This window comes from Monodon monoceros, unplaced genomic scaffold, assembly GCF_005190385.1.
Source record: "Monodon monoceros isolate NGI ecotype Baffin Bay Population unplaced genomic scaffold, NGI_Narwhal_1 Super_Scaffold_8, whole genome shotgun sequence".
Lineage (NCBI taxonomy): Eukaryota > Metazoa > Chordata > Mammalia > Artiodactyla > Monodontidae > Monodon > Monodon monoceros.
The window spans coordinates 10,371,993-10,395,822 of NW_021703785.1; the positions used below are offsets into that span (position 1 = coordinate 10,371,993).

The window sequence follows — 23,830 nt, forward strand, 5'->3', positions numbered from 1 at the left end:
GGTCCGGGAAGATCCCACATGCCGCGGAGCGGCTGGGCCCGTGAGCCATGGCCGCTGAGCCTGCGCGTCCGGAGCCTGTGAGAGGCCCGCGTACCGCAAAAAAAGAAAAATGTCTATCAGTGGATCACTGTAACAAAGAATATCTAATTCAATATCAAGGATCATATATAACTTTTTTCTAGTTTATTAGTAGTTAACATGAAATATTGGACAAAAAAATTTTTTCAGTGCATGTACAGTGCTCATTTTTTCATCCTTGGGAAGGCCAAATTCCTAAGCTAATTTTCTTCACATCAAGAGTACTCTGACATTTTTCTTCAAAGTGAATTGTCTTCAATATGAATTTAGTCCATCATCTTTAAGATAAACACATTATTCTTTTCTTTTATCCTGAACTATTTTGAGCAGTTTTGTGTTATGCAGAATAAAAGAGAAGTGGAAAACATCTTGGGAATCCAGAAGGGAATCATGAAAATATTATAGATAAAAAAATCAATTTATTTTTTACATTTATGAGTTTATCATCTTAATAAGATACATAATATTTCAACTTTGTATTTACCAGGTCGTATACTTCTTAATTCTGCTATTCATTCTGACACTTGTATTTAGTTAGTTAGAATAAAAACCTAAAACACATAAAATACTTTATCTTCTACTGCTTCTTCATTGCTTTCTTTATTTCCCCAAATTTTCATCCTCCCTACTTTAAAACTTTTTTCACTAAAATACTAATTTGCATTGGTTTGTATCAAATTTGTAATGAATTGTGACAAAAGGTGTCAGAATTTTCTTCCTTTTAAAGGCTAAATAATATTTCATTTCATGTATATAACATATTTTATTTACCCATTCACTTGTCACTGGACCCTTAGCTTGCTTCCACCTCTTGGCTATTGTGAATAAGGCTGTAAACATGAGTGTGCAAATATCTCTTCAAGACCCTGCTTTCAATTTTTTGGATAAACACCTAGCAGTAGAATGGTTGGATCATATGATAGCTCTACTTTTAATTTTTTTGAAGAACCACAATACTGTCTTCCACAGCAGCTGCACCAAGAGTGCACAAAGGTTCCAGTTTCTCTCCTCCTCACCAGCACTTATTATTTTCTGGAGTTTTTGTGTTTTCTTTTTTTCCTTCTTTTTTTAATGGTGGCCATCCTAACTGCTGTGAGTTATCTTCAATTATAGTTTTGATTTGTGTTTCCTTAATGATCAGCAATGTTGAGCATCTTTTCATGTGCTTGTTGGTCATCTGTATATCTTCTTTGGAGAAATGTCTATTCAAGTCTGTTGCCCATTTTTAAATCAGGTTGTTTCTTCGGCTGTTGAGTTCTTTATATATTCTGAATAATATGGAAATATATCACATATATGCAAATATTTTCTCCCATTCCATGGATTGCCTTTTCACTAGTTGCCTCTGATGCACAAAAGTTTTAAATTTTGATGTAGTCTAACTTAAGTATTTTTCTTTTGCTGCCTATGCTTTTGATGTCATACCCAAGAAATTATCATCAAATCCAACATCATGAGGATTTTCTCCTATTTTCTTCTAAGAGTTTTACAGCTTTAGCTTTTACATTTAGGTCTTCAATAGATTTTGAGTTAATTTTGCATGAGGTGTAAGGTAAGGGTCCAACTTCATTCTTTTGCATGTGGATATCCACTTTTCCCAGTACTATTTGTTGAAAAGACTGTCCTTTCCTTATGGAATGGTCTTGGCACTCCTGTCAAAAATCACTTGATTGTAGGGACTTCCCTGGTGGCACAGTGGTTAAGAATCTGCCTGCCAATGCAGGGGACAAGGGTTCGAGCCCTGGTCTGGGAAGACCCCACACGCCGCAGAGCAACTAAGCCTGTGCGCCACAACTACTAAGCCTGCACTCTAGAGCTGGTGCTCCACAACAAAAGAAGGCACCACAATGAGAAGCCCTCGCACCGCAACAAAGAGCAGCCCCTGCTCGCCGCAACTAGAGAAAAGCCCGCACACAGCAACAAAAACCCAATGCAGCCAAAAATAATAAATAAGTAAATAAATAAATTTATTTTTTAAAAATCACTTGATTATATATCCAAGGGTTTATTTCTGGCTCTCAATTCTATTCTGTTGGTCTATGTATCTGTCTTACTAGTATACCACAGTTTTGATTACCACAGTTTTTTAATAAATTTTGAAATCAGGAAGTGTGAGCTCTCCAACTTTGTTCTTCTTTTGCAAAATTGTTTTAACTATTTGGGGTCCCTTGAGATTCCATATGAATTTCTGGATTTTTCTTCTATTTCTGCAAAAACTCAGTTGGGATTTTGACAGGGATGACACTGAATCTGTAGATCACTTTGGATAATATTAACATTTATAGCAACATTAAGTCTTCCAATACATGAACATGAGATGGCTTTTCATTTATTTGTGTCCTCTTTAATTTCTTTCGGCAACATTTTGTTGTTTCCAGTGTACAAGTCTTTGTCCTCTACGTCTTAAGTTTACTCCTAAGTAATCTTATTCTTTTTGGTGCTATTGTAAATTGAACTGTTTTTGCTTTGTGTATTTTTAAATCTTACATAAATGGTATCATTAAGTATATATATTTTTCACAATTTTCTTTTTCACTATGATTACGGTACGTGAAATGTTTCACTATTATTATGGCATACTGAAGTGTAACAACATGTACAAGAAAGACACATGATACCTTCAGGACAGCTGTCACCGCTAGGGAGGAAGAGGCAGATGGGATGATGTAAAGAAGAGATTTAGCTGTATCTAGGGGTGTTTTTCTGTTGTAATAGGAGACCTATATAGCAGATTTGTACATTTGCTATATTTTCCTCATTTGAAATACCTTATAATTTTTAAAAAGTTTTTAATAAAAGAACTTTAGAAAACATGAACACATTACTGTGAGGTAAACAAATATGTACTACCTCTTTGGTCATTAACCTGGACTGTCACCTCTAGACTGATTAATTTTCTGTTGATGTGGCAGAGGGTGACACTATTCAGCTTGTATCCTTTCATAATACTGATGTCAAATGAAGCTCAGTCCAAATACAGTTAGGAAAAAGGGCTATACTATCAGTAATACTCCATTTTTATTAGGTCTGATGCTTCTGATAGTAGCTAAGCCAATACATACAGGAAGTAGTTTTTGATACTATATATCAAGGTGGATATTTTCCAGGGAAATTTTTAATGCATTAATTTTGATGTGTTTTTTAAATAAACCTACTTTCTTCATGAGCTAAAAAGTAAAACGGGGTAATTCTACAGGAAAAATTCAAAAGATACCACTTGAGCTGTCAAGCCAATGGTCTCTAGCTTTCCAACACGGAATCTGAAACAAGCCCAAAGAAATAACAGCTCTAAGAAGTAATCTGGGCAGTTTTCTTATTAAGGCAAGGCACTGCTTAGAGAAACATTGTATCGGAGTATCAGATTAAGAATAACACTTCAGTGGTGACTCAGTACAGAACTGAAAATTATGCTAAAGTCTACATTTTTGTAGAGTTAACCTTCCCTGAGGAAAATGCTACACTATAATATTTTTTACTATTCAATACATGTAATTTGTTACTCAACCTGATGTACAGTTAAGTGTCCACTTACAAAGCTATTTTTTAAAATAATCATATAGAAAGGAGGAACATAAAGAATCACATAAATTCATACAAAATGTATCAAAAGACCACTGTTTAACTCTATCATAGTTTTCGTTTTAAGACAGTTGAGCGAAATATCTTTTAGTAACAAATGCTTTAGCAATTTTGGCATACAGAATGAATCACAAAATTTAAAGACAACCAAGGAGACCACTCTTAATTCAGGAATTAATCTCATTTACTTGTGACTCTGATGATCACATAGAATGTCACCTTCTCCAGTGTTAACAGCCTCATACTTAACCTAGCACACGGTAGGCATGTAATAAGTATTTGCTGAATAAATGAATTCTCATTAATTCTTGATGCAGTGTTTTCTACCTGGGATCAAGAATCTGCCATATACTTCGAGCCTCTCTGGGTGTTGTTTCAATGAAATTATATTATTTTGATTTTCATATCCTGCTTAAATCTTTTGATGAAAAGTCATTTTCCCCCCAATAATATGACATTTCAATGCAACTTAGCCATGAGAGGAGAAATGTAGATTAATATTCATTATACTAACTTATATACTACATATAATGAACATATAATATCCATTATACTAACTATATAACTATATAGCAGCTTCTGTGGGTTCATGCTGAAAGTATAAAAGGACCCAAGTTATAATAGTAACTCTTGGGAATTTCCTGGTGGTCCAGTGGTTAGGGACTTGGCACGTTCACTGCTGGGGCCCAGGTTCAATCCCTGCGGGGAACTAATATCCCACAAGCCGTGTGGCCCAAATAAATAAATAAATAAATAAATAAAAATAAAACAGTAACTCCTCATGGTATTTTTCTGGCAATCTTAAACCACAGAATTTAAACTCGTCATTCATACCACAGAAGATCAATCTTAAACTAAAGCAGTTCTGTCATGGATACTATCCAAGGCGTTTAAGTTCTTCTAGACAAAAGGAATGTCACTGTTAGGTAAATTTAGCCTAAAGAATGCCTCACAACATGAAATCTCAAGAAAATGTTATATGAGGCTTCAGATTACTTGTTTTAAAAGAAACACAGGGCTTCCCTGGTGGCACAGTGGTTGAGAGTCCGCCTGCCGATGCAGGGGTTCGTGCCCCGGTCTGGGAAGATCCCACATGCCGCAGAGTAGCTGGGCCTGTGAGCCATGGCCGCGGAGCCTCTGCTCCGCAACGGGAGAGGCCACAACAGTGAGAGGCCCACGTACTGAAAAAAACAAACAAACAAAAAAAAAAACAAACAAAAAAAAAACACAGCTATCATACATTTGGAATTATCATTAAAGATGCTCTTCTCTATAACAAAGGCAAAAGTATTACTTTTCAATAACAAAAGAAAAATGAATCAGGTGTCAGGAAGTGGGTTTAGAATGTGGCTAAGTCTGGGGATACATTTCCCCTTTAACATAAGAGACAAAAATTTCCATTTACATTCAGCTTCCTAAAGAAGATGAAACAGATACATAGCTATGTCGTAGATTCAAAAGATGAGACTCATGGGATGTGTTAAAAATTGTTTTAAATATTCACAGGTAATTTCAAGATTATCAAAAATAAAAAAATAAAACTCACAGAGAATGTTGGCCCACTGATGGATGCTACGACAGTATAAACTTCATCATGCAATTTTACTGAGAGCTCCCAGTTGGCCACTTGTGGTTTTACAATAGGCACTCTGAAGTAGAAAGAAAAGAAAAGAAAAAGAGTTAATAATTTTATATTATTCTCTCTCAGTAAACTGATTTTCCTTTGACATTAAGTGTGCAGAGTAAAACTGCCAAACACTGCATTTCAGAACATTCTATTCTTGGAAAAAAGCTTTAATATGGAAACTAGAGAGATTAAAACCAAAAAAGAACACACACACACACACACACACACACACACACACACACACACACACAGACACTCCAAAGACAACAGCAGTCATTCTGAAATAACTGTGGTACCATCACCTCGTCTATGAATTTGAGCTGCTTAATTTTGACAGTCCTTCAAAAATTAACCTCCTTTAAGCAATGTTAATTTCTTTTCACTATTTGGTCATTGTTCAAGACTGTTTTTAAAACCTTACAATGCTAATCTTTTCTTTTTTTCAGGTTGAGTTATAATTCGTATGCAAAAAACTGCACATGTATACAATTTGATGCATTTGGACATATTTATTCACTCATGTTACCATCACCACAATCAAGGTAATAAACATATCCATCACCTCCAAAAGTTTCCTTGTGTCCAATTGTTTTGTTTCAGTTTCTTGTTTGTTTGTTTGTCTGGGTGAGAAAACAACATCAGTGATGCTAGTCTTAACACACAGGTCTTTTCCTGTGAATGATCAATATTACGTGCTCCAGAAAAATTGGGACAAGCAGCCAACAAAAAACATTTTTGGAATACAAATGTTTCTCCCCAATTTTTAAAGTAACAAAATTTTAATGATTTCTGAATTAACCTAATTTAAGTATGGCATATTTACATTATTTATAGTTGTGAAGTAATACTGACTAAGCACTAAACATGCAGTATCAAGACTCTGGCTTAATTCTTAGTTCTAAAAAAATGTTGCAGGCTACGTTTTAATATAACACTCCCCTGAATTTCAAACAAGTCTCTGTGTAGTCGATAAAAAAAAGTCATAGTCAAAAAAATTATGATTAGAATCAAATCACCTCTAGTCACGATGTCTAATGGAGGATGATTAATAAGTTTAGGTGAATATTTGTATTCAGCACACTACTTACTGAATTATTTTCTGAAGATGAAGAAAAGGTTTTTAATACTACACAGATAAAAATTAAAGTTTAAAAAAATGCATAAACAAATCAAGACTAATGCACACTGTAGGTCTGGAAGATTCTTTTTTGGCAATTTGAAGAGGATTGTTTCAGAGGACAGAGCTTCATGCATGAGAGCTTGAAAGAACAACAAGGGAGGAGAGAAGAGGGACAGGAGGGGGGGGAGAGAGAGAGGGAGAAGGCATATGGGGCAGAGAGGAGGGAAAGGAGGAGGGTGACTCTGCGATCCAGGTTGGCCTCTGTTGGCATCTTGTCCACAGGGCATTTGTTTGTTCATGTTTGTCTCCCCCATTGGCCTGTGAGCTCCTAAAAGCCCAAGATCATGCCTTATTTTATATCCCCAAACCTCAGCACAGGCTGGGGAGAAAGGGCTGAGGGGAAAGTGGGAAAGAAGCAGTGGAGCATCCACTAGGTGCCAAGCCCCTCACAGGAGACACCGTGTCTCCCCAGGAACACATTGTGAGCCACTGAAGGAGAGCAGGCCTTGAGCTCCCAGGCTCCCCCGGGCTGCCTGGGACTGTGTGGATGACCTCACTATGCTCACCTGGTACAACTTCAAATGAGGTTAACACCCCATCCTCTCAGGAGTACTGCGATGACAGAAACAGCCTCATGGCTAGATTACTGTGCAGCCTGGCTTTCTGGACTCTGCTATCCTCGATAATTAGATCACTCTCCTGTTCAAGACTGTTCCGTGGTTTTCTATTTTACACCAGGCTAAACCTTAATTAATCAACCTATCATTCACGTTTCTTAAAAAATAAGTCCCCACTCTTTGCATTTCATTTTATTTCTGATTATTCTCTGACTTGTATATCCGGCTGGGCCAAGGCCTAAAATTCCTTCACAAACCGAACTGAGCCAAGCTGACATGAGTGGGGTAACGAAGCACAGTGGCTACAAGCTCAGGCGCCAATGACTTGCCGAAGTTGGCAGAAAACCCAGCTCTGTCATTAATCAGCTCTGACCTTGAGCAAAAGTCTGTTTCATTATGTATAAAATTAAGATATAATAGCGTCTGCATCATAGTGATGTACTGAGGATAAGATTAAATAATGCATATAAGTGTTCATTTTTATTATGATGATATACTCCTATACTCTTGTTCTCCCCCATAACTGAAATCCCATTAAGGAAACTTTAGATTCCTTCTCTCTGCTTCTCAAACTAACAGATTTTTCAAAAAGAATATTTATCTTCCTCAGCTAATTATAGTACAAACTTCAGTGATCTCCCTTCTATTTAACCTCTAGTATACGCTTAATACTTTTCACAATTCAGTGGCCCAATAAGTCTTTCAAGTAAATGTGGAGCCCAATTTCCCAAGAGGCTTCTTGGGAAGTTGTTGATCCTGACATCCTGTTCAAAAGCAGAACACATTTTCCCACAGAAAGCAATCTTACAGATGGTGGCGAGATGTAGTCGCCACTCTTTGGAACCTAACTACTATTTATTTTTCCACTGTTTTATTTTGATCCACATCTGTTTCATATGTGTTAGAACCTGCCCCAAGAGGACCTGTAGAGAGAGCATAGGCTCTTCTGAGTTGAAATGCTGAGGTCTAATCTCAGCCCATTCTCTTACTAGCATTGTACCAGGAGCTCATTCAATCCTTTTGAACCAAAATTTCCACACCTGTAAAATAAGGATCAGAGCAGAGTTGGTGAGATAACAGGGGAAAGCTGCTGCTGCCTCTGAGCATACGACTCCTGAAGCAGTACTTTTCTAACCATATAGAAAGAAGCTTCTCTGTGAAAGCAAGACCTTGAGACACTAAGAAAAGACGGACAAACTGTGGAATCTCTTTATATGAGTTCACTCTTCCACAAACAAAGTTTGCTATGATTCCTTCTGGCTTTACATAAGTTTGAAAGTAGTTTCTTTTGTTTTGTTTTTGAATAAAATGGATGGGGTTGGGCATATATGCCCAATATAAATATCAATAAGCTCTACAATAGAAATAAACTGTAACTATAAATAAAGATAATAATACATATCAACCTGAAAGTATATGTGCTCTATTTCTGCAAAATTACTGAAACCAGATTAACAAGAATTATTTAAAAACAATGAAATTAACTCCACCAGCACAAACATGTCTATAATGATAATAATTACCTAAAGTTATATTTTAAATTTTAAAAAAGAATTATATTTCTTCACTAAATCCAAAATAGTCTCAAAGAAGATTTTATGAACAACTCTCTGAAAGGGGGGGTAGGGGTGGGAGTCTTGGAGCTTTACTCAACTCACTGTAGTAATGATATACAGAAAACAGCCCCCTCTACTGAAGTGTCTGTCTAGTGAAACAGGCTGCCATCTGATCAAAAATTTCATCTATGTGACTTATTAGTTAACTGGAAAGCTGATACCATTTAAGCTACTACTTCAAAAACAAACAAACAAACCAGTAAAAAGGAATTCACATAAACAGCTACTCACAAAGCAAATCAAATAACAGCTCTTACCCAGACCTGTCCACTTTGATTATCATCAGTCAGCCAAAATGAATATGCTCAATTAAACTAAATTTTTCTACATTTTATGGTAAAAAGCTGTCAACTGACTGTCACAAATGTTAATGCTAATACATTTAAACTTATTGGAATATTTTACTCAAAAAGGTGCAAGGAATACTAACTCAAGTATGTTGCTATTGCATGTCATTTGTTAAAGCAGATTTTGTGTAAACATAACTAACAGCATCTTTAGTTATCAAGGATTATAAGCATCTCAAAACCATAGTGTCAGACACTCAGAAATGCTGGTTTACAATTGTGCCATTACCTATTTAGGAGTGAAATACTGAGTTAAAACAATGTTAGTGGTCAAAGAATCATTAAGCAATCCTTCATCATAACTTTCACAGTGGGTGGTCTGTAAAATGATCAAGAATAATATGCTGCATTCCACGGCTGCAGAGGTCAGCTTCTGCATACAAATCTTTGCAGGAAGAAAAAGGCCTTCAGAAAAGTGGGCCATTCATCTGCACCAAGTTCAGAGAATTTCCAGCATGGTGAAAAGATATGTTATGCAAGCACATAGATGTATTCAGTGGGGGTAGACAGAACCAGCTACATGGAGACTACAAAGGAGCCCTCCCATGGCTCATGAATAAGTCGAGGAAATGATCAGAAAAAAAAGGAGAGAGATGTTTAGACAGATGGCCCACTTAAAATGCCTGAGACAGGGCATAAGCAATTTTAATGAAACTTTAGATCTAGCGTATGAATTGTGTCTTATTTCCTCCAGAAAAAAAAAAAAAAACCCAAAGAAGACAAAAATTCAACAATTCGCTGAAAACCCCACTTTTAGCAAGTTGGGATGGAGGAAGAGTTTTATTAGTGTGATAAATTCACATGAAATTCTTCACAAAGCCATCAGCTATCAAAATGAATACACAAAGCATGGAATGAACAGATTAAAAGAATTTTAAACAGAAGTCTACTGCCAAACCAAACAAAAATCTAAGCCTTATTATGTGAGAACTTACAACACTCCAACATTAAAGTTCATCACTGCAGAAGAAAGATAAAAGCAGCATTTTCAGAGAACCTCTTCAAAGCTAGAACTTGTCATAGTGGAGGAATAGACTTCTGACTGTATGCAGTTTAAAATGTGTACTTTAGAATGTAGGAGACTGTGTAGAAGAATGTGTACCACAAAATAGTGCTAGAAAGAGTTAAGGAACATTACCAAGTCTGGAGTCTCAGCATTACACAAATGATACCTGAATCTACAAACGGATAGTATGACTTATAATCTTAAACACATTTTAATATTATGCAAACCCTATTTTCTTCTTCCACCAGTAAGGGTTTATGGTTCTCAATTTGAACTTTGGGCACAACTAGTGAAGAAAGACAATGATGGTGGTGATTAACCATCACCCCTGCAGGCCCTAGAGTCTGACTGATTGATCACTGACCACAAAAGCTACATGACCTTTAAAAGTTACTATACTCCTTGTGCCTCAGTTTCCTTGTCAGTAAGACAAAGACCATAAGAATACTTAATTCACATGTTGATTAAATGAAATAAAAGGTATAAAATGGTTAGACTGGTGCCTGCCACATAAAGGCTAAATAAGAGACACTATCATCATTATCATAATTTGGTGCAATAATATCTGAAGTCCACCTCTATTATTTCAACAACCTGTTATTCAATATTAATATACAATTTACATACAGAGAAATTCAAAAACCTTAAGTTCCATCATTTATCTTCCCCACAACAGTTCAACAATAGTGTCACATAAACAAACTTCAAAAATATGCACTCTCGTGTGTGGTTTTTGCCCACTATAATTCTTCTGAGGTTCATTCAACTTGAATCATTCATTCTTTTTCGATTGCAGAGTAGTACTCTACTGTATAATACAAGCATACTAAAATGCGTTCACCCTTTTGTTGACGGGCATTTGGGTTGTTTCCAGTTTGGGACTCTTATGAACAAAGCCGCTATAAACATTCTTTGTACAAGTCTTTTTTGAGGACTTACGTTTTCATTTCTTGTGCGTAAAAAATCTAAGAGTGGAAATTCTACAGTGAACGTATGTTTAATTTTACAAAAACTGCCAAACTGTTTTCCAAAGTATTAAAACATACCTATACTCCCATCAGCAATGGAGTTTGCTCCACAGCCTTGCCACCATTTGCTACTGTTAGTCCTACTCTAGCCAGACTGGAGGCTGAGAAACCACAACTCTTCATATGCATTTCCCTTAGGACTAATAATGTTGAACACCTACACATTAGTGCTTATTGGCCACTTGTATTCAAGTTTTTGCCCATTTTGTATTAGGATGTTGGCATTATTATTACCGATTTGCAGTTCTTTACTTCAGATAGAAAGCCTTTGTCAGATTTATGTATTATTAATATGTTCTCCCCCTCTGTGGCTTATTAATTTTCTTAAAAAATCTTACCTTCAGGAGAATTTTTAATTAAAAAATTAATTTTTCATCTTTTACAGCAGTTTAAGGTTTTCAGGAAACTTCAGCAGGAAGCACAAAGATTTTCCTAAACATTGCCTCACTCACCCCACCCGACACAGTATCCCTGTTAATTGACATCCTGCATCAGTACAGTACATCTGTGACAACTGATGAACCAAAGCTGATGCATGATTATTATTAACTAATGTCCATAGGGATCACTGTTTGTGTTGTACATTCTAGGGTCTGAACAAATGTATTAGGACATGTATCTACCCTTAAAGTATCATACAGAATAGTTGCACTGCTCTAAAGTATCCCGTGCTCTACCTATTCAACCTCCCGTCCTCACCCCCGCCGAATCCCTGACAACCACTGATCTTTACTGTCTCCACAGTTTTGCCTTTTCCAGAATGTTGTACAGCTAGATTCATACGGAACGTAGCCTTTTCAGATTGGCTTCTTTTCGTTTAGCATTATGCATTTAAGGTTCCTCCATGTCTTTTGTAATTACAGAAGAAATATTCTTAAAGAAAACGCCATCATGCTAGAAGATACAATGATGTCTCATTTTAATTCCTAAAATTTGAACTTCTTTTACACCATCAGGAAAATAAATTCTTAAATATAACATATATAATAATTTTTTAAAATTGTAAACAGCTTTAGTGACATAAAATTCACACATCATAAATTGAACTCACCTGAAGTGTACAATGCACTGGTTTTTAGTATATTCACAGAGTTGTGTATCCATCACCACAACCAATTTTAAAACATTTTCATAACCCCAAAAGGAAACTTTGGACCCATTAGCGGTCATTTCACATTTCCCCCGCTGGCCTATGCAGCTACTAATGCACACTCTATTTCTACACTTTGCTTATTCTAGACATTTCATATATAATGAATCATAAAATTTGTAGTCTTTTGTGCCTGCCTTATTTCATTTAGCATAGTGTTTTCAAATTTCACTCATGTTGTATGAAGTATCTCATTTATTTTTATTACTGAATAATATTCCATTCTATAAATACACCAAATTTTATTTAACATTGTATATCTATTAATCACTTCATGGACGTTTCCACTGCCTGCTTATTATGAAAAATGCCCACTATGAACATTTGTATACAACATTCGTGTGGACATATGGGTTATTCTCCCTTGGGTATATATAGCTGAGAGTGGAATAGCTGGGTCATGTGATGCTGTCTTACATTTTGAGAAACTGCCAAATTATTTCCAGGTTTGCATCATTTTACTCATAAATTTCCACCAGGAATGTACAACTGTCCCAATTTCTCCACATCATCAGCAACACTTTGTTATTGTCTTTTTGATTATAGTCAGCCTAGTGTATGTAAACTGGTATCTCATTTTGATTTTGATTTGCATTTCCCTAATAACTAGTGATGCTGAGCATCTTTTCATGGGCTTGTTGACCATTTGTCTATCTCTGCTGGAAAAATTTATATTCATTCCTCTGCCCATTTTTTAACTGGGTTGTCTTTTTTATTATTGAGTTATAAGAATTCTTTATATATTCTAGACAAAAATCTCTTATCAAATATATGATTTGCAAGTATTTTCCTCCATTTTGTAGGCTGTCTTTTCACTTACTTGATGCTGTCCTTCTAAGAGTTTTGTAGCTTCGCTCTTAGTTTCATGCTTTTTTTAAAAGTTCATTTTTGTGCACAGTGTAGGGAGGGATCCAGCTTCAATTTCTCACATGGAGATATCCAGCTACCCCAGCAGCATTTACTGAAAACAATTATTCTTTACCCATTGGATTGTCTTCATAATACCTGTTGAAATCAGCTGATCATACTGTAACAATTTATTTCTCGACTCTTAGTTCTATTCCATTGATCAACACATCTACTATTCCTATGCCAGTACCACACTGTCTTGATTACTGTAACTCTTTGTACTAAGTTTTGAAATTGGGAAGTATGAGTCCCCCAGTTTTGTTCTTCTTTTTTGAGATTGGTTTGGTTATGCTGAATCTCTTGCATTTTCGTACAAATTTTGGAATATGATTATTTCTGCAGAAAAACACAGCTGGGGTTTAACAGGGATTGCATCAAATCTGTATGTCATTAATATTAGGTCCTCTGATCTGTGAATGTGGAATGCTAACCACTTTTGCTAACCATTTATTTATTCATTAAATGCTAACCATTTATTTAGCATTTAAATGCTAAATAAATGCTAACCGTTTATTAAATGGTTCCATTTATTAACCATTTATTAAATAAATGCTAACCATTCATTAAATGCTAACCATTTATTTATTCATTAAATAAATGCTAACCCATTTATTTAAATTGTCTTTATTTCAACCATTGTTTGGTAGTTTTCGGTACACCAGTCTTACACTTTTTTAAAAAAATTTTGTGCTTAAGTATTGTATTCTTTTTGGTGCTTCTGTAAAATAAAATTGTTTTGTTAATTTTATTTTTGGTTGTAACACCGCTATTGCATAAAAATAAAATTGATATTTATATATCATTCTTATATTCCACAACCTTGCAAAAGTCATTTATTAGTTCTAATAGGTTTTTTTGTGAATTCCTTAAGATTTTCTACATACAAGATCATGTTACCTGCAAACAGAGATAGTTTTACTTCTTCCCCATCTTGATACCTTTAATTCTTCTTGCCAAACTGCCCAAGCTAGGAACTCTAGTACAATGTTGAAAAAAGTAACAGCAAACTTCCTTGTCTTATTCCTGACCATAGCAGAAAAAACATTCAGTTGTATACCACTAAATATGATGTTAGCTGTGGATTTTTCGTAGATGGCCTTCATTAGGTTGAGGAAGTTCCTTTCTATTCCTAATTGGTTTTGAGTGTTTTGGTTTTTTCTTTTTTACTAGATTTATTTATTTTGGCTGCATTGGGTCTTCGTTGTTGCATACAGGCTTTCTCTCTAGTTGTGGCGAGCGGGGGCTACTCTTCGTTGCGGTGCACGGGCTTCTCATTGCAGTAGCTTCTCTTGCTGTGGAGCACGGGCTCTAGGCACACGGGCTTCAGTAGTTGCGGAACGCGGGCTCAGTAGTTGTGGCTTGCGGGCTCTAGAGCGCAGGCTCAGTAGTTGTGACGCACGGGCTTCACTGCTCTGCAGCACGTGAGGTCTTCCCGGACCAGGGCTCGAACCCGTGTTCCCTGCATTGGCAGGAGGATTCTTAACCACTGCACCACCAGGGAAGTCCCTGGTTGAATGTTTTTATCATGAAAGGCTGCTGGATTTTGCCAAACGTTTTTCCTGCATTTATTGAGCTAATTCTGTGATTTTTCCCCTTTATTAACATGATTTCTCACATTGTTTTTTGGATGTTAAACCAACTGTGTATACGTAGGATAAAACTCACTTGGTTATGGTATATAATCATTTTATATATGCATGAATTTAGTTTGCTAGAATTTTGTTGAGGATTTTTTGCATTAATATATATGAGGGATATTGGTCTTCAGTTTTTTTTTAACATCTTTATCTGGATTTGGTATCATGGTAATACTGGCCATGGAGAATGAGTTGCAAATTTTATCCTTCTTTTCTATTTTTGGAAGAGTTTGTGAAAGATTAGTATTAATTTCTTTCTAAATACTTCACTGAATTCACCAGTGAAGCCATCTAATCCTGGGTTTCTTCTTTCTGAGAAATTTTGTGATGACTAATTCAATCTCTTTCAGGTCTATTCAGATTTTCTATTTCCTCTTGAGTTAGTGTCAGTAGCTTGCATCTTTCTCCAAATTTCTCCATTTTATCGAAGTTGGCATGCAACTGTTCACATTATTTCCTTATAATCCTTTTAATTTCTGTAAGGTCTGTATGTATAATCCCTATTTCATTACTGATTTTAGCTATTTGAGTCTCTTTCTCTCTTGGCCAGTCTACCTAAAAGTTTGTCATTTCTGCTGATCTTTCCAAGGACCAAATGCTGCTTTTACTGATCTCTTCTATTGTTGTTCTATTCTCTGTTTATTTCCTCTCTGATCTTTAGTATTTTCTTCCCTCTGCTTGCTTTGGGTTTAGTTTGCTCTTCTTTTCCTATTTTCCTAAAGTGGAAGATGAGGTGACTGATATGAGATCTTCTTTTTTAATATGTGTTTACAGCTCTAAATTTCCCCTCTAACCACTGCTTTAGATGCATCCAATAAGTTTTTTTTGTTTGTTTGTTTGTTTTTTTGGTGGTACGCGGGCCTCTCACTGTTGTGGCCTCTCCCGTTGCGGAGCACAGGCTCCGGATGCGCAGGCTCAGCAGCCATGGCTCACGGACCCAGCCGCGCCGCGGCATGTGGGACTTCCCGGACCGGGGCACGAACCCATGTCCCCTGCATCGGCAGGCGGACTCTCAACCACTGTGCCACCAGGGAAGCCCCTCCCATAAGTTTTTGAATGTTCTGATCTTGTTTTAATTCATTTCAAAGTATTTTATAATTTCTTTGTGATTTCTTCTTCATCCTATCAGTTATTTAGGAGTGAATTATTTAATTTCCACAAATTTGTGAATTTCCAAAATTTCCTTTTTTGATTTCTAATTTCAGTCAACTGTGGTTGGAGAACATCTGTAAGATTTCAATCTCATTGAATTTATCAAGGCTTGTTCTATGGCCTAGCATATGACATGGTTTATCTTGGAAAATGTTACCCATGCACTTGAGAAGTTGCATGTTCTCCAGTTGAATGTCCTGTTCTAAATGGATAACTATTAGATCTATTTGGTTTACAGTGTTGTACAAGTCTTCTACTTCCTTGTTTATCGTATCTAGTTGTTCTACCCATTACTGAAAGTGGGGTATTAAAATCTCCAACTATTATTGTTGAATCGTTAATTTCTCCTTTCAGTTGTCTCAGTATTGCTTCATATATTTGGGGATTGCGTTGTTGGGTAACATATACGCTCAAACTCGTTATAGCTTTCTCAAGGATTGATTGTTTTATCAATATAAAATATCTCTCTGTCTCCAGTAACAATTTTTGTCTTAAAATTATGTTGACTGATATTAGTATTATTAATAATAATTATACTAGTATTACAAACATAGTATGTCTGATAACTCTCTCCTTTTACCTTCAGCCTACTGTGTCTTTGAGTCAAAGTATATCTATTGATGAAAGCATATAATTTGATCTTTTTTTTTTTAACATCCTTATTGGAGTATAATTGCTTTACAATGGTGTGTTAGTTTCTGCTTTATAACAAAGTGAATCAGCTATTGATCTTGTTTTTTATCCCCTATACCAATATCTGCCCTTGACTGGGGTGCTTATTCTATTTATTGATACGTTAAATATACTTCCTCATTAAGCAGGATTTATTTTTTGCTTTTACATTTACTTTTTGCTTTCTATCTCATATCTTTTTTGTTCTTCTATTCCTACATCACTGCCTTCTTTTGTTTAAATAGATATTTCCTAGTGTACCAATTTAATTCCCTTGATGGTTCATATACTATTTTCAAAAGCTATTTTCTTAGTGGTTACCTTAGGGATTACAATTAGCACCTTATATTTAGCCACCATAGTCTGGATTAATGCTAACCTAATTGCAAAAGGATATAGAAAATTTGCTCTGATATAGCTTTATTTTCCCTACCGTTTGTCTTCCTGTTGTCATACAAATTATATCTGTACATATTGTGCGCCTATCAACTTAGAATTATAATTACTGCATTATGCAGTTGTCTTTTAAATCAGACAGAAAACAAAAAGATTACAAAGTAAAAATACATTTATATTGTCTTTTATATTTACTGATGTAGTAATCTTTAACCAGTGCTCTTTTTTTTTTTTTTGAGAGTTTTCTTTTTTTTTTTAATGAATAACCTTGCTTTTTGTCACTTGGTAACCAGTGCTCTTTTTAATCCACATGTATTTAACAGTTTCTGTTTAATGTCCTTCCATTTCACCCTGAAGAACTTCCTCTCATATTTCTTGTTGGATAGGTCTGCTAGCATTGGATTCTCTTGGGCTTTGTTCAGAATGTCTTGATGTCTCCTTCATGTTTAAAAGACAGTTTTGCTGGATATGGCGTTCTTTATTGACATTCCTTTTTTTTCTTTTTTAATTCTTCAGCACTTTATATATACCATCCCATTCTCTTCTGGACAACCTGGTGATGTCCAGAAGAGAATGCGAGCTCTTAACCTTATTGAGGATGCCATTTACATGATGAGCCATTTTTCTCATGCTGCTTTTAACATTCTTTTTGGGTTTTGACAGTTTGACTATGCTGTGTGTAGGTGTAGATATCTTTGAGCTTATTAAGCTTCGTTTTTTGTTTTGTTTTGTTTTGTTTTTGCAGTACGCAGGCCTCTCACTGTTGTGGCCTCTCCCGTTGCGGAGCACAGGCTCCGGACGCGCAGGCTCAGCAACCATGGCTCATGGACCCAGCCGCTCCGTGGCATGTGGGATCTTCCCGGACCAGGGCACGAACCCGTGTCCCCTGCATCGGCAGGCGGACTCTCAACCACTGCGCCACCAGGGAAGCCCTAAGCTTCTTGAATGTGCAGATTAATGTTTTTCATCAAATTTGGGATGTTTCCAGTCACTCTTTTTTTTTTTTTTTTTAATAGTTCTACGGCATTTCTATTTATTGACTGATTGATTGGCTGTGTTGGGTCTTCGTTTCTGTGCGAGGGCTTTCTCTAGGTGCGGCGAGCGGGGGCCACTCTTCATCGCGGTGCGCGGGCCTCTCACTGTCACGGCCTCTCTTGTTGCGGAGCACAGGCTCCAGACGCGCCGGCTCAGCAGTTGTGGCTCACGGGCCTAGTTGCTCCGCGGCATGTGGGATCTTCCCAGACCAGTAACCCATGTCCCCTGCACCGGCCGGCAGACTCTCAACCACTGCACCACCAGGGAAGCCTGCAGTCACGCTTTCCTTAAATATTCTTTCTGCTCCTTTATCCTTCTTCTCTTCTGCTTCTGGGACTCTCAGCATGTATGTTGGTATATCTGATGGTGTCCTAAGGATCTCTGAGGCTCTGTTCATTTTTCTTCAGTTTTCTTTCTGTTCCTCACACTGGATAATCTCAATTGATATGTCTTCAAATTTGCTGATTGCTTCTTCTGCTGCTCAAATCTACTGTTGAGTTCCTCAGTGCATTTTTTCACTGTGGGCACTGTACTTTCATCTCTAGAATTTTTATTTGCTTTTTAAAAAAAATAATTTCTATCTTTTACTGATATTTTCTATTTAGTGAGATATGATTGCCCTACTTTCCCTTAATTCTTCATATCGGATTTCCTTCAGTCCTTTCAACATTTTTTTTTTTTTTTTTGCGGTATGCGGGCCTCTCCCTGCTGTGGCCTCTCCCGTTGTGGAGCACAGGCTGCGGACACGCAGGCTCAGTGGCCATGGCTCACGGGCCTAGCTAGTCCATGACATGTGGGATCTTCCCGGACCGGGGCACGAACCCATGTCCCCTGCATCGGCAGGCGGACTCTCAACCACTGCGCCACCAGGGAAGCCCCTTTCAACATATTTTTAACAGGTTATTAAAGATCACTGTATAATAAGTACAACATTTGGGCCCCTCTCAGGCAGTTTCTATTGACTTTTATCCTGTGAATGGGCCATACTTGCATGTTTCTTTTTTTTTTTTTTTTTTGCGGTATGTGGGCCTCTCACTGCTGCAGCCTCTCCCGTCGCGGAGCACAGGCTCCAGAAGCGCAGGCTCAGCGGCCATGGCTCACGGGCCCAGCTGCTCCGCGGCACTTGGGATCCTCCCGGACCGGGGCATGAACCCACGTCCCCTGCATCGGCAGGCGGACTCTCAAACACTGCGCCACCAGGGAAGCCCTGCATGTTTCTTTACATGTCTTGTAATTTTTTTAATTGAAAATGGGTCATTTAGATAATGTGCCACACCTGCAAATTATATTCCTATCCCCTCACCAGGACAATCTGGACTTTTCCTCTAGCCATCTTCACAGTTGATAATTATCTCTTTAATGTCTACATATCTCACTCTATTTTAAGCTTCCTAAAGGGCAGAAACTGTTTTATTATTACTCTAAGCCCAAGCATCTTATCACAAGGAGTACTATTTGTTATCTTTGGAACAATTTAATAACTCTAATTCTAAAGGTAGAAAGTTATCATTATAAAACATATTCAGGAAATTACTCTAATGACAGAAAGTGACCTTTGTAAAGTAGATGATCAGGATATTGGTCATTTAAACCAATGTTATCTAGATTCAGGGCTGTTAGTTACATATGAACATTCAAGGTATGAAATTAGTCTGACACACTGTGAGAAAATAGAAATCCCAATGAGCACTAAATCATAAACAACTTTTTAAAAAAGTAAACTAAAAAAGTGGTTTAAAAGAAAAAAAAAAGGCAGCTTAATTCAGAGTTTATCCTACAGATTAATGTGAAAACTTCAGTGATTGTAATAATGGAATATAAGGATACTTAAATAGCTACTATGCTAACATTTTTTAAAAATAACAGTGTTTTCAAACAACATGGGTTACTAGTCTCTGCCTTTCCTTTTCTTACACATTTCTTTATATTTCTCAGAATATTCCAAATTTCATAAAATTTATTCACAGAACAAATTTTACTGAAACTATTATTTGGGATAAAGATGAAAAGGTAGCTCTATAAGTAGAAATTCAAATCTATTCAAATCAAAGAATCAAGATGTAAACACAATGCATTTTCAACGTTCATTAATATATAATACACACGCAGAAAAAAATTTTACTGAAAAATCATGTAATGTCTTCAAGAGATATATTTCTCCATTTGCACCAATTCCATTACTCTTGCATTTTTACCCAACTCAAAATCTCTCTAAACCACCTTTAAAGCTTTTTTTGAAACAAGGCTGAACATAAATACAAATATTCCTCCATTACCTATAGCAAATTGCCTTACACAGATCAGCTCACTTGGATTTTTAATAATAATTTTTGAATTATGTAAATTAATCATTTGACATTTTACTATGAATGCAGTGATAGTGTTGATTTCATTTCAATTCCAATATCAAGGATTTCATTATCCTATAAAACATATCCAGAGTTCAAAGTATTTAAGGGGGGTTAAACAAAATGCAAACATTTAATGCAATATTAAGCATGTGAAATAAAAACTTGATGGCCTAAAGAAAGCATGCTATGCTGTTACCCTGGTGACAGGTTAAAAAAGGGATTGTGAGCTGAATAGCTGTATGATATGAAATTAAAATGTTTCACATTGAACAATCCAAAATGAATTGGGAAAGGTTAGAGTAGAGGAGAGAGAAATCAATTCTCCAATGGCAATGGGTGAATGGGAAAGAAGTATGAATAGGATTTGCCAGTGGGGTGCAACAGCTGCCAAATATCCTGCAGCCAAAGAATTACAATAATACTGATGAAGTGTGCAAGAGCTTTTGGAATCATTGCAGGGAACAGAGTAATTCTCCTTCAATAATGAGGCTATTCAGTCTTCCATTCAGCTCTTATAGAATTTTTAAAAAAAAGGAAGAAAGAAAAGTATTTTAAAATGTAATATTTAGCAAAAAGTGTATAAATATGACATCCACTTAATCAATATTTTGCGCTTAGTCTCAGGTTTCTAAATCGTCCAAGACACAATCATATTAAGTAACTGAAAATACCACAACAGGTATATTAAAAAGTAAGGCTAGCGTAAAGGATGATGATTGAATTGACATTTTCTTCCCTCTTGGCGCTTTTATGGGACTTACTTGCTTAAATGAAAGTAGATATTTCCAGAAGCATATTATAGCTATGTATGTTCGTGAGCATACACCAAAAGTACTGTTGTTAATTATATACTTAGTTATCAGAACACCAATTTCATTGTCATAATGAAGTAGATAGATTATCTGAGAACATAAATGAAACAAGTACGATATAAAAGTTGTCATTTGTTGTCACAGATGGTATAAATGTGTTAATAATTTGATATGTCCTTTTAAATTCAGAAATACTTAAGTAAAAGAATCAATATGCACTGTCCACAGTACTTGCTCTTCCTTGGGAATTACTTTCACATGGCTATTTTTTTTTCTGTTTCTTTCCCCAGTTATATTTCATTGATTATGATCATATTTCAAAACCTTAAACTTTTATCATCTAACTGAAAACTTAATAATGGGTGAATGAATTATAAATCTAAAACCAGGAAACATTCTTTTTTAACAGCAGGGAAAAAAAACACACACACACACACAGATAATTGCATCTGTCAGGTAAAAATCAGTAAAAAATTGATTCTCCATTTTATCAGGAAGCCAGATGAGGAAAGAAAATACCATACAAATGTAGACACAATGACTGCAATTCAAGTGACTGTACTTTCCCATTATGCTACTGTGACTAAAAGAGTTCAACTGATGGCAGGCTACGTAGCCAGTCAGGATACTAGATAAGATATATGTTCTACTCAGTAGGAGCTCAAAGTGGTGGCTGTACACTGACTCCATACACCCAAAGTAATCCTCCACAAAAGTGAACGCTACATTTTTAAAAACCTTTCAGGGCTTCCCTGGTGGCGCAGTGGCTGGGCATCCGCCTGCCGATGCAGGGGACACGGGTTCGTGCCCCGGTCCGGGAGGACCCCACATTCCACGGAGCGGCTGGGCCCGTGAGCCATGGCCACTGAGGCTGCGCGTCCGGAGCCTGTACTCCGCAACGGGAGAGGCCACAACAGTGAGAGGCCCACGTACCGCGGGGAAAAAAAAAAAAAAACCTTTCAGACTGAAGGCTTTCATCAGTATTATCACAAGCCATAGTGAAGGTGTTCCATTTCCTAAGTTTTTAACTTCTGCTCAAGTATCAAGAGAGAAAATAGAGGGTTTAAGTAGAAACCAGAAAGTAAAAGGGTCAGCCTCATGCAATCCAATTAGGATCAGAGCTGAAAAAGATTTCAGGAGGACTCATCCAATCCAACACTGCCATTTCGCAGAGGAGGAAACTGAAGTCAAAAGTTGAAGCATTTTGCACAAAGACTTTACCACCTTGATACTTAGTAGTGGTGCTGGGACCAGAATCCTGACTCCTGACACTTTACTCAGTGCTGGTTCCACTGCACCACACCAAATACTGTGACATTTCAGTGCCAGATGAAGGAGCCAAAAGAACCAAAGATGATACAATTTTCCTAGCCTGAATGACTGAATAGAAGGACTGCCATAAATAAAAGAAGCTACACAGAATTCTGTGTACACATCTACAGTGTTGAATAGACGTGGGGTGCACCATCGCACTCTGCACTGCCAGGGACCACCAATATCACATAGCCTAATGCAGATTAATCCGCAGTTTATCAATCCTATATGAGCAAGATTTTCCATTCTATGTTAAATTTTTTAAAGTACTAATGTTGCAGTCCTGGAAAACCACTTATTCAAAAACCAATACAGAGAAATGTGGACAACATAATAGTATGTAAAAAGAAAAAAAAGAGACACTCTTTCAAAGAGAATGGTCCATTTTCTGTAAAATCTAAATAATACATTAACTATATGTACATAAATATAGAAACCCTAAGAGTTGCCAGTACTTGCAGTCTCCAATTTCTCTCTTCCCATGTTTTCTTGAACCCTCATCAATTCAACTTTAATGACCACGTCCCACTCAACATTCCTGAAAACTGCTTGTCAAGGTCTCCTATGACCCCCACATTGAGAAATTCAATGGTCAATAGTCATTCTCGTATGTGACATATTTCAGTTGAACACTCTTTTCTTCTCTTGGTTCTTTGAACTCCACCTCCGACTACTTTTCTATCTATCTCCTCTGCCGTTCCTTCTCAGTCTCCTTTGCTGGATCTGCCTGATCTTCCTGACTTGTGTATCTCAGGGCAGGCCCAGGACCTCTGCTCCCAACTGGTCTCCCAGCTTCCACTGTTACCCCTTTTGAGGCATGTACAGCAATGCAGGCACAATGATCTTGTTATTACATATGTCACATCAAGCTCTGTTTTGCTTAAGACCCTGCAAGGGCTCCCCATTCCTAGAAGACCACCTATCACAACTCCATCTCTACTACTCTACGGCTTCCTCCCTCCTCTCAAATTGCATTTGCCTCCTTGCCATTTCTCAAACAGGCCGACATACTTGACCTCAGGTGCTTTTTACATTAGCTGTCTCCTCTGATTAGAAGGTCCTTCCTCCAGATATTCACATGACTCACTCCTTTCCTCCTTCAGGTCTTTGCTCTAATGTGAATCTTCCCATCCTGCTAATCCAACCTGCCATCCACTTCCCTGCAATCCAAATTTAAAAACTACAACTAGGCCACCATCCACCCCAGGATGTTCTATATCCCTTCCCTGTTTTGTTTTTCACCAAAGTATTTATCATCATTTGATGTATTGCTACATCTGTTTTGTCTGTCTACCTTCTACTTAAATGTAAGCTCTATGGGGGCAGGATTTTTTTTTAATCATTTTGTTCCCTGCTTAATTCTCTAAATTTTCTAACTCAATTC

At 36.8% G+C, this 23,830-nt stretch overlaps 1 protein-coding gene across 6 annotated transcripts in view; it reads right to left on the reverse strand.

Annotated features, from left to right (window-relative positions):
• Positions 1 to 23,830, reverse strand: part of PCCA (propionyl-CoA carboxylase subunit alpha) — a 353,831-nt gene that overhangs the window by 120,903 nt on the left and 209,098 nt on the right. For all 6 annotated transcript variants that reach the window (XR_003791702.1, XR_003791703.1, XR_003791701.1 and 3 more), the window contains one exon: positions 5,204 to 5,306. Coding sequence is in view for 3 of the 6 variants with exons in the window: in XM_029210010.1 (XP_029065843.1) it covers positions 5,204 to 5,306 (103 nt within the window). In the remaining 3 variants the exon portion in view is untranslated. The remainder of the gene's footprint in view (positions 1 to 5,203; positions 5,307 to 23,830) is intronic.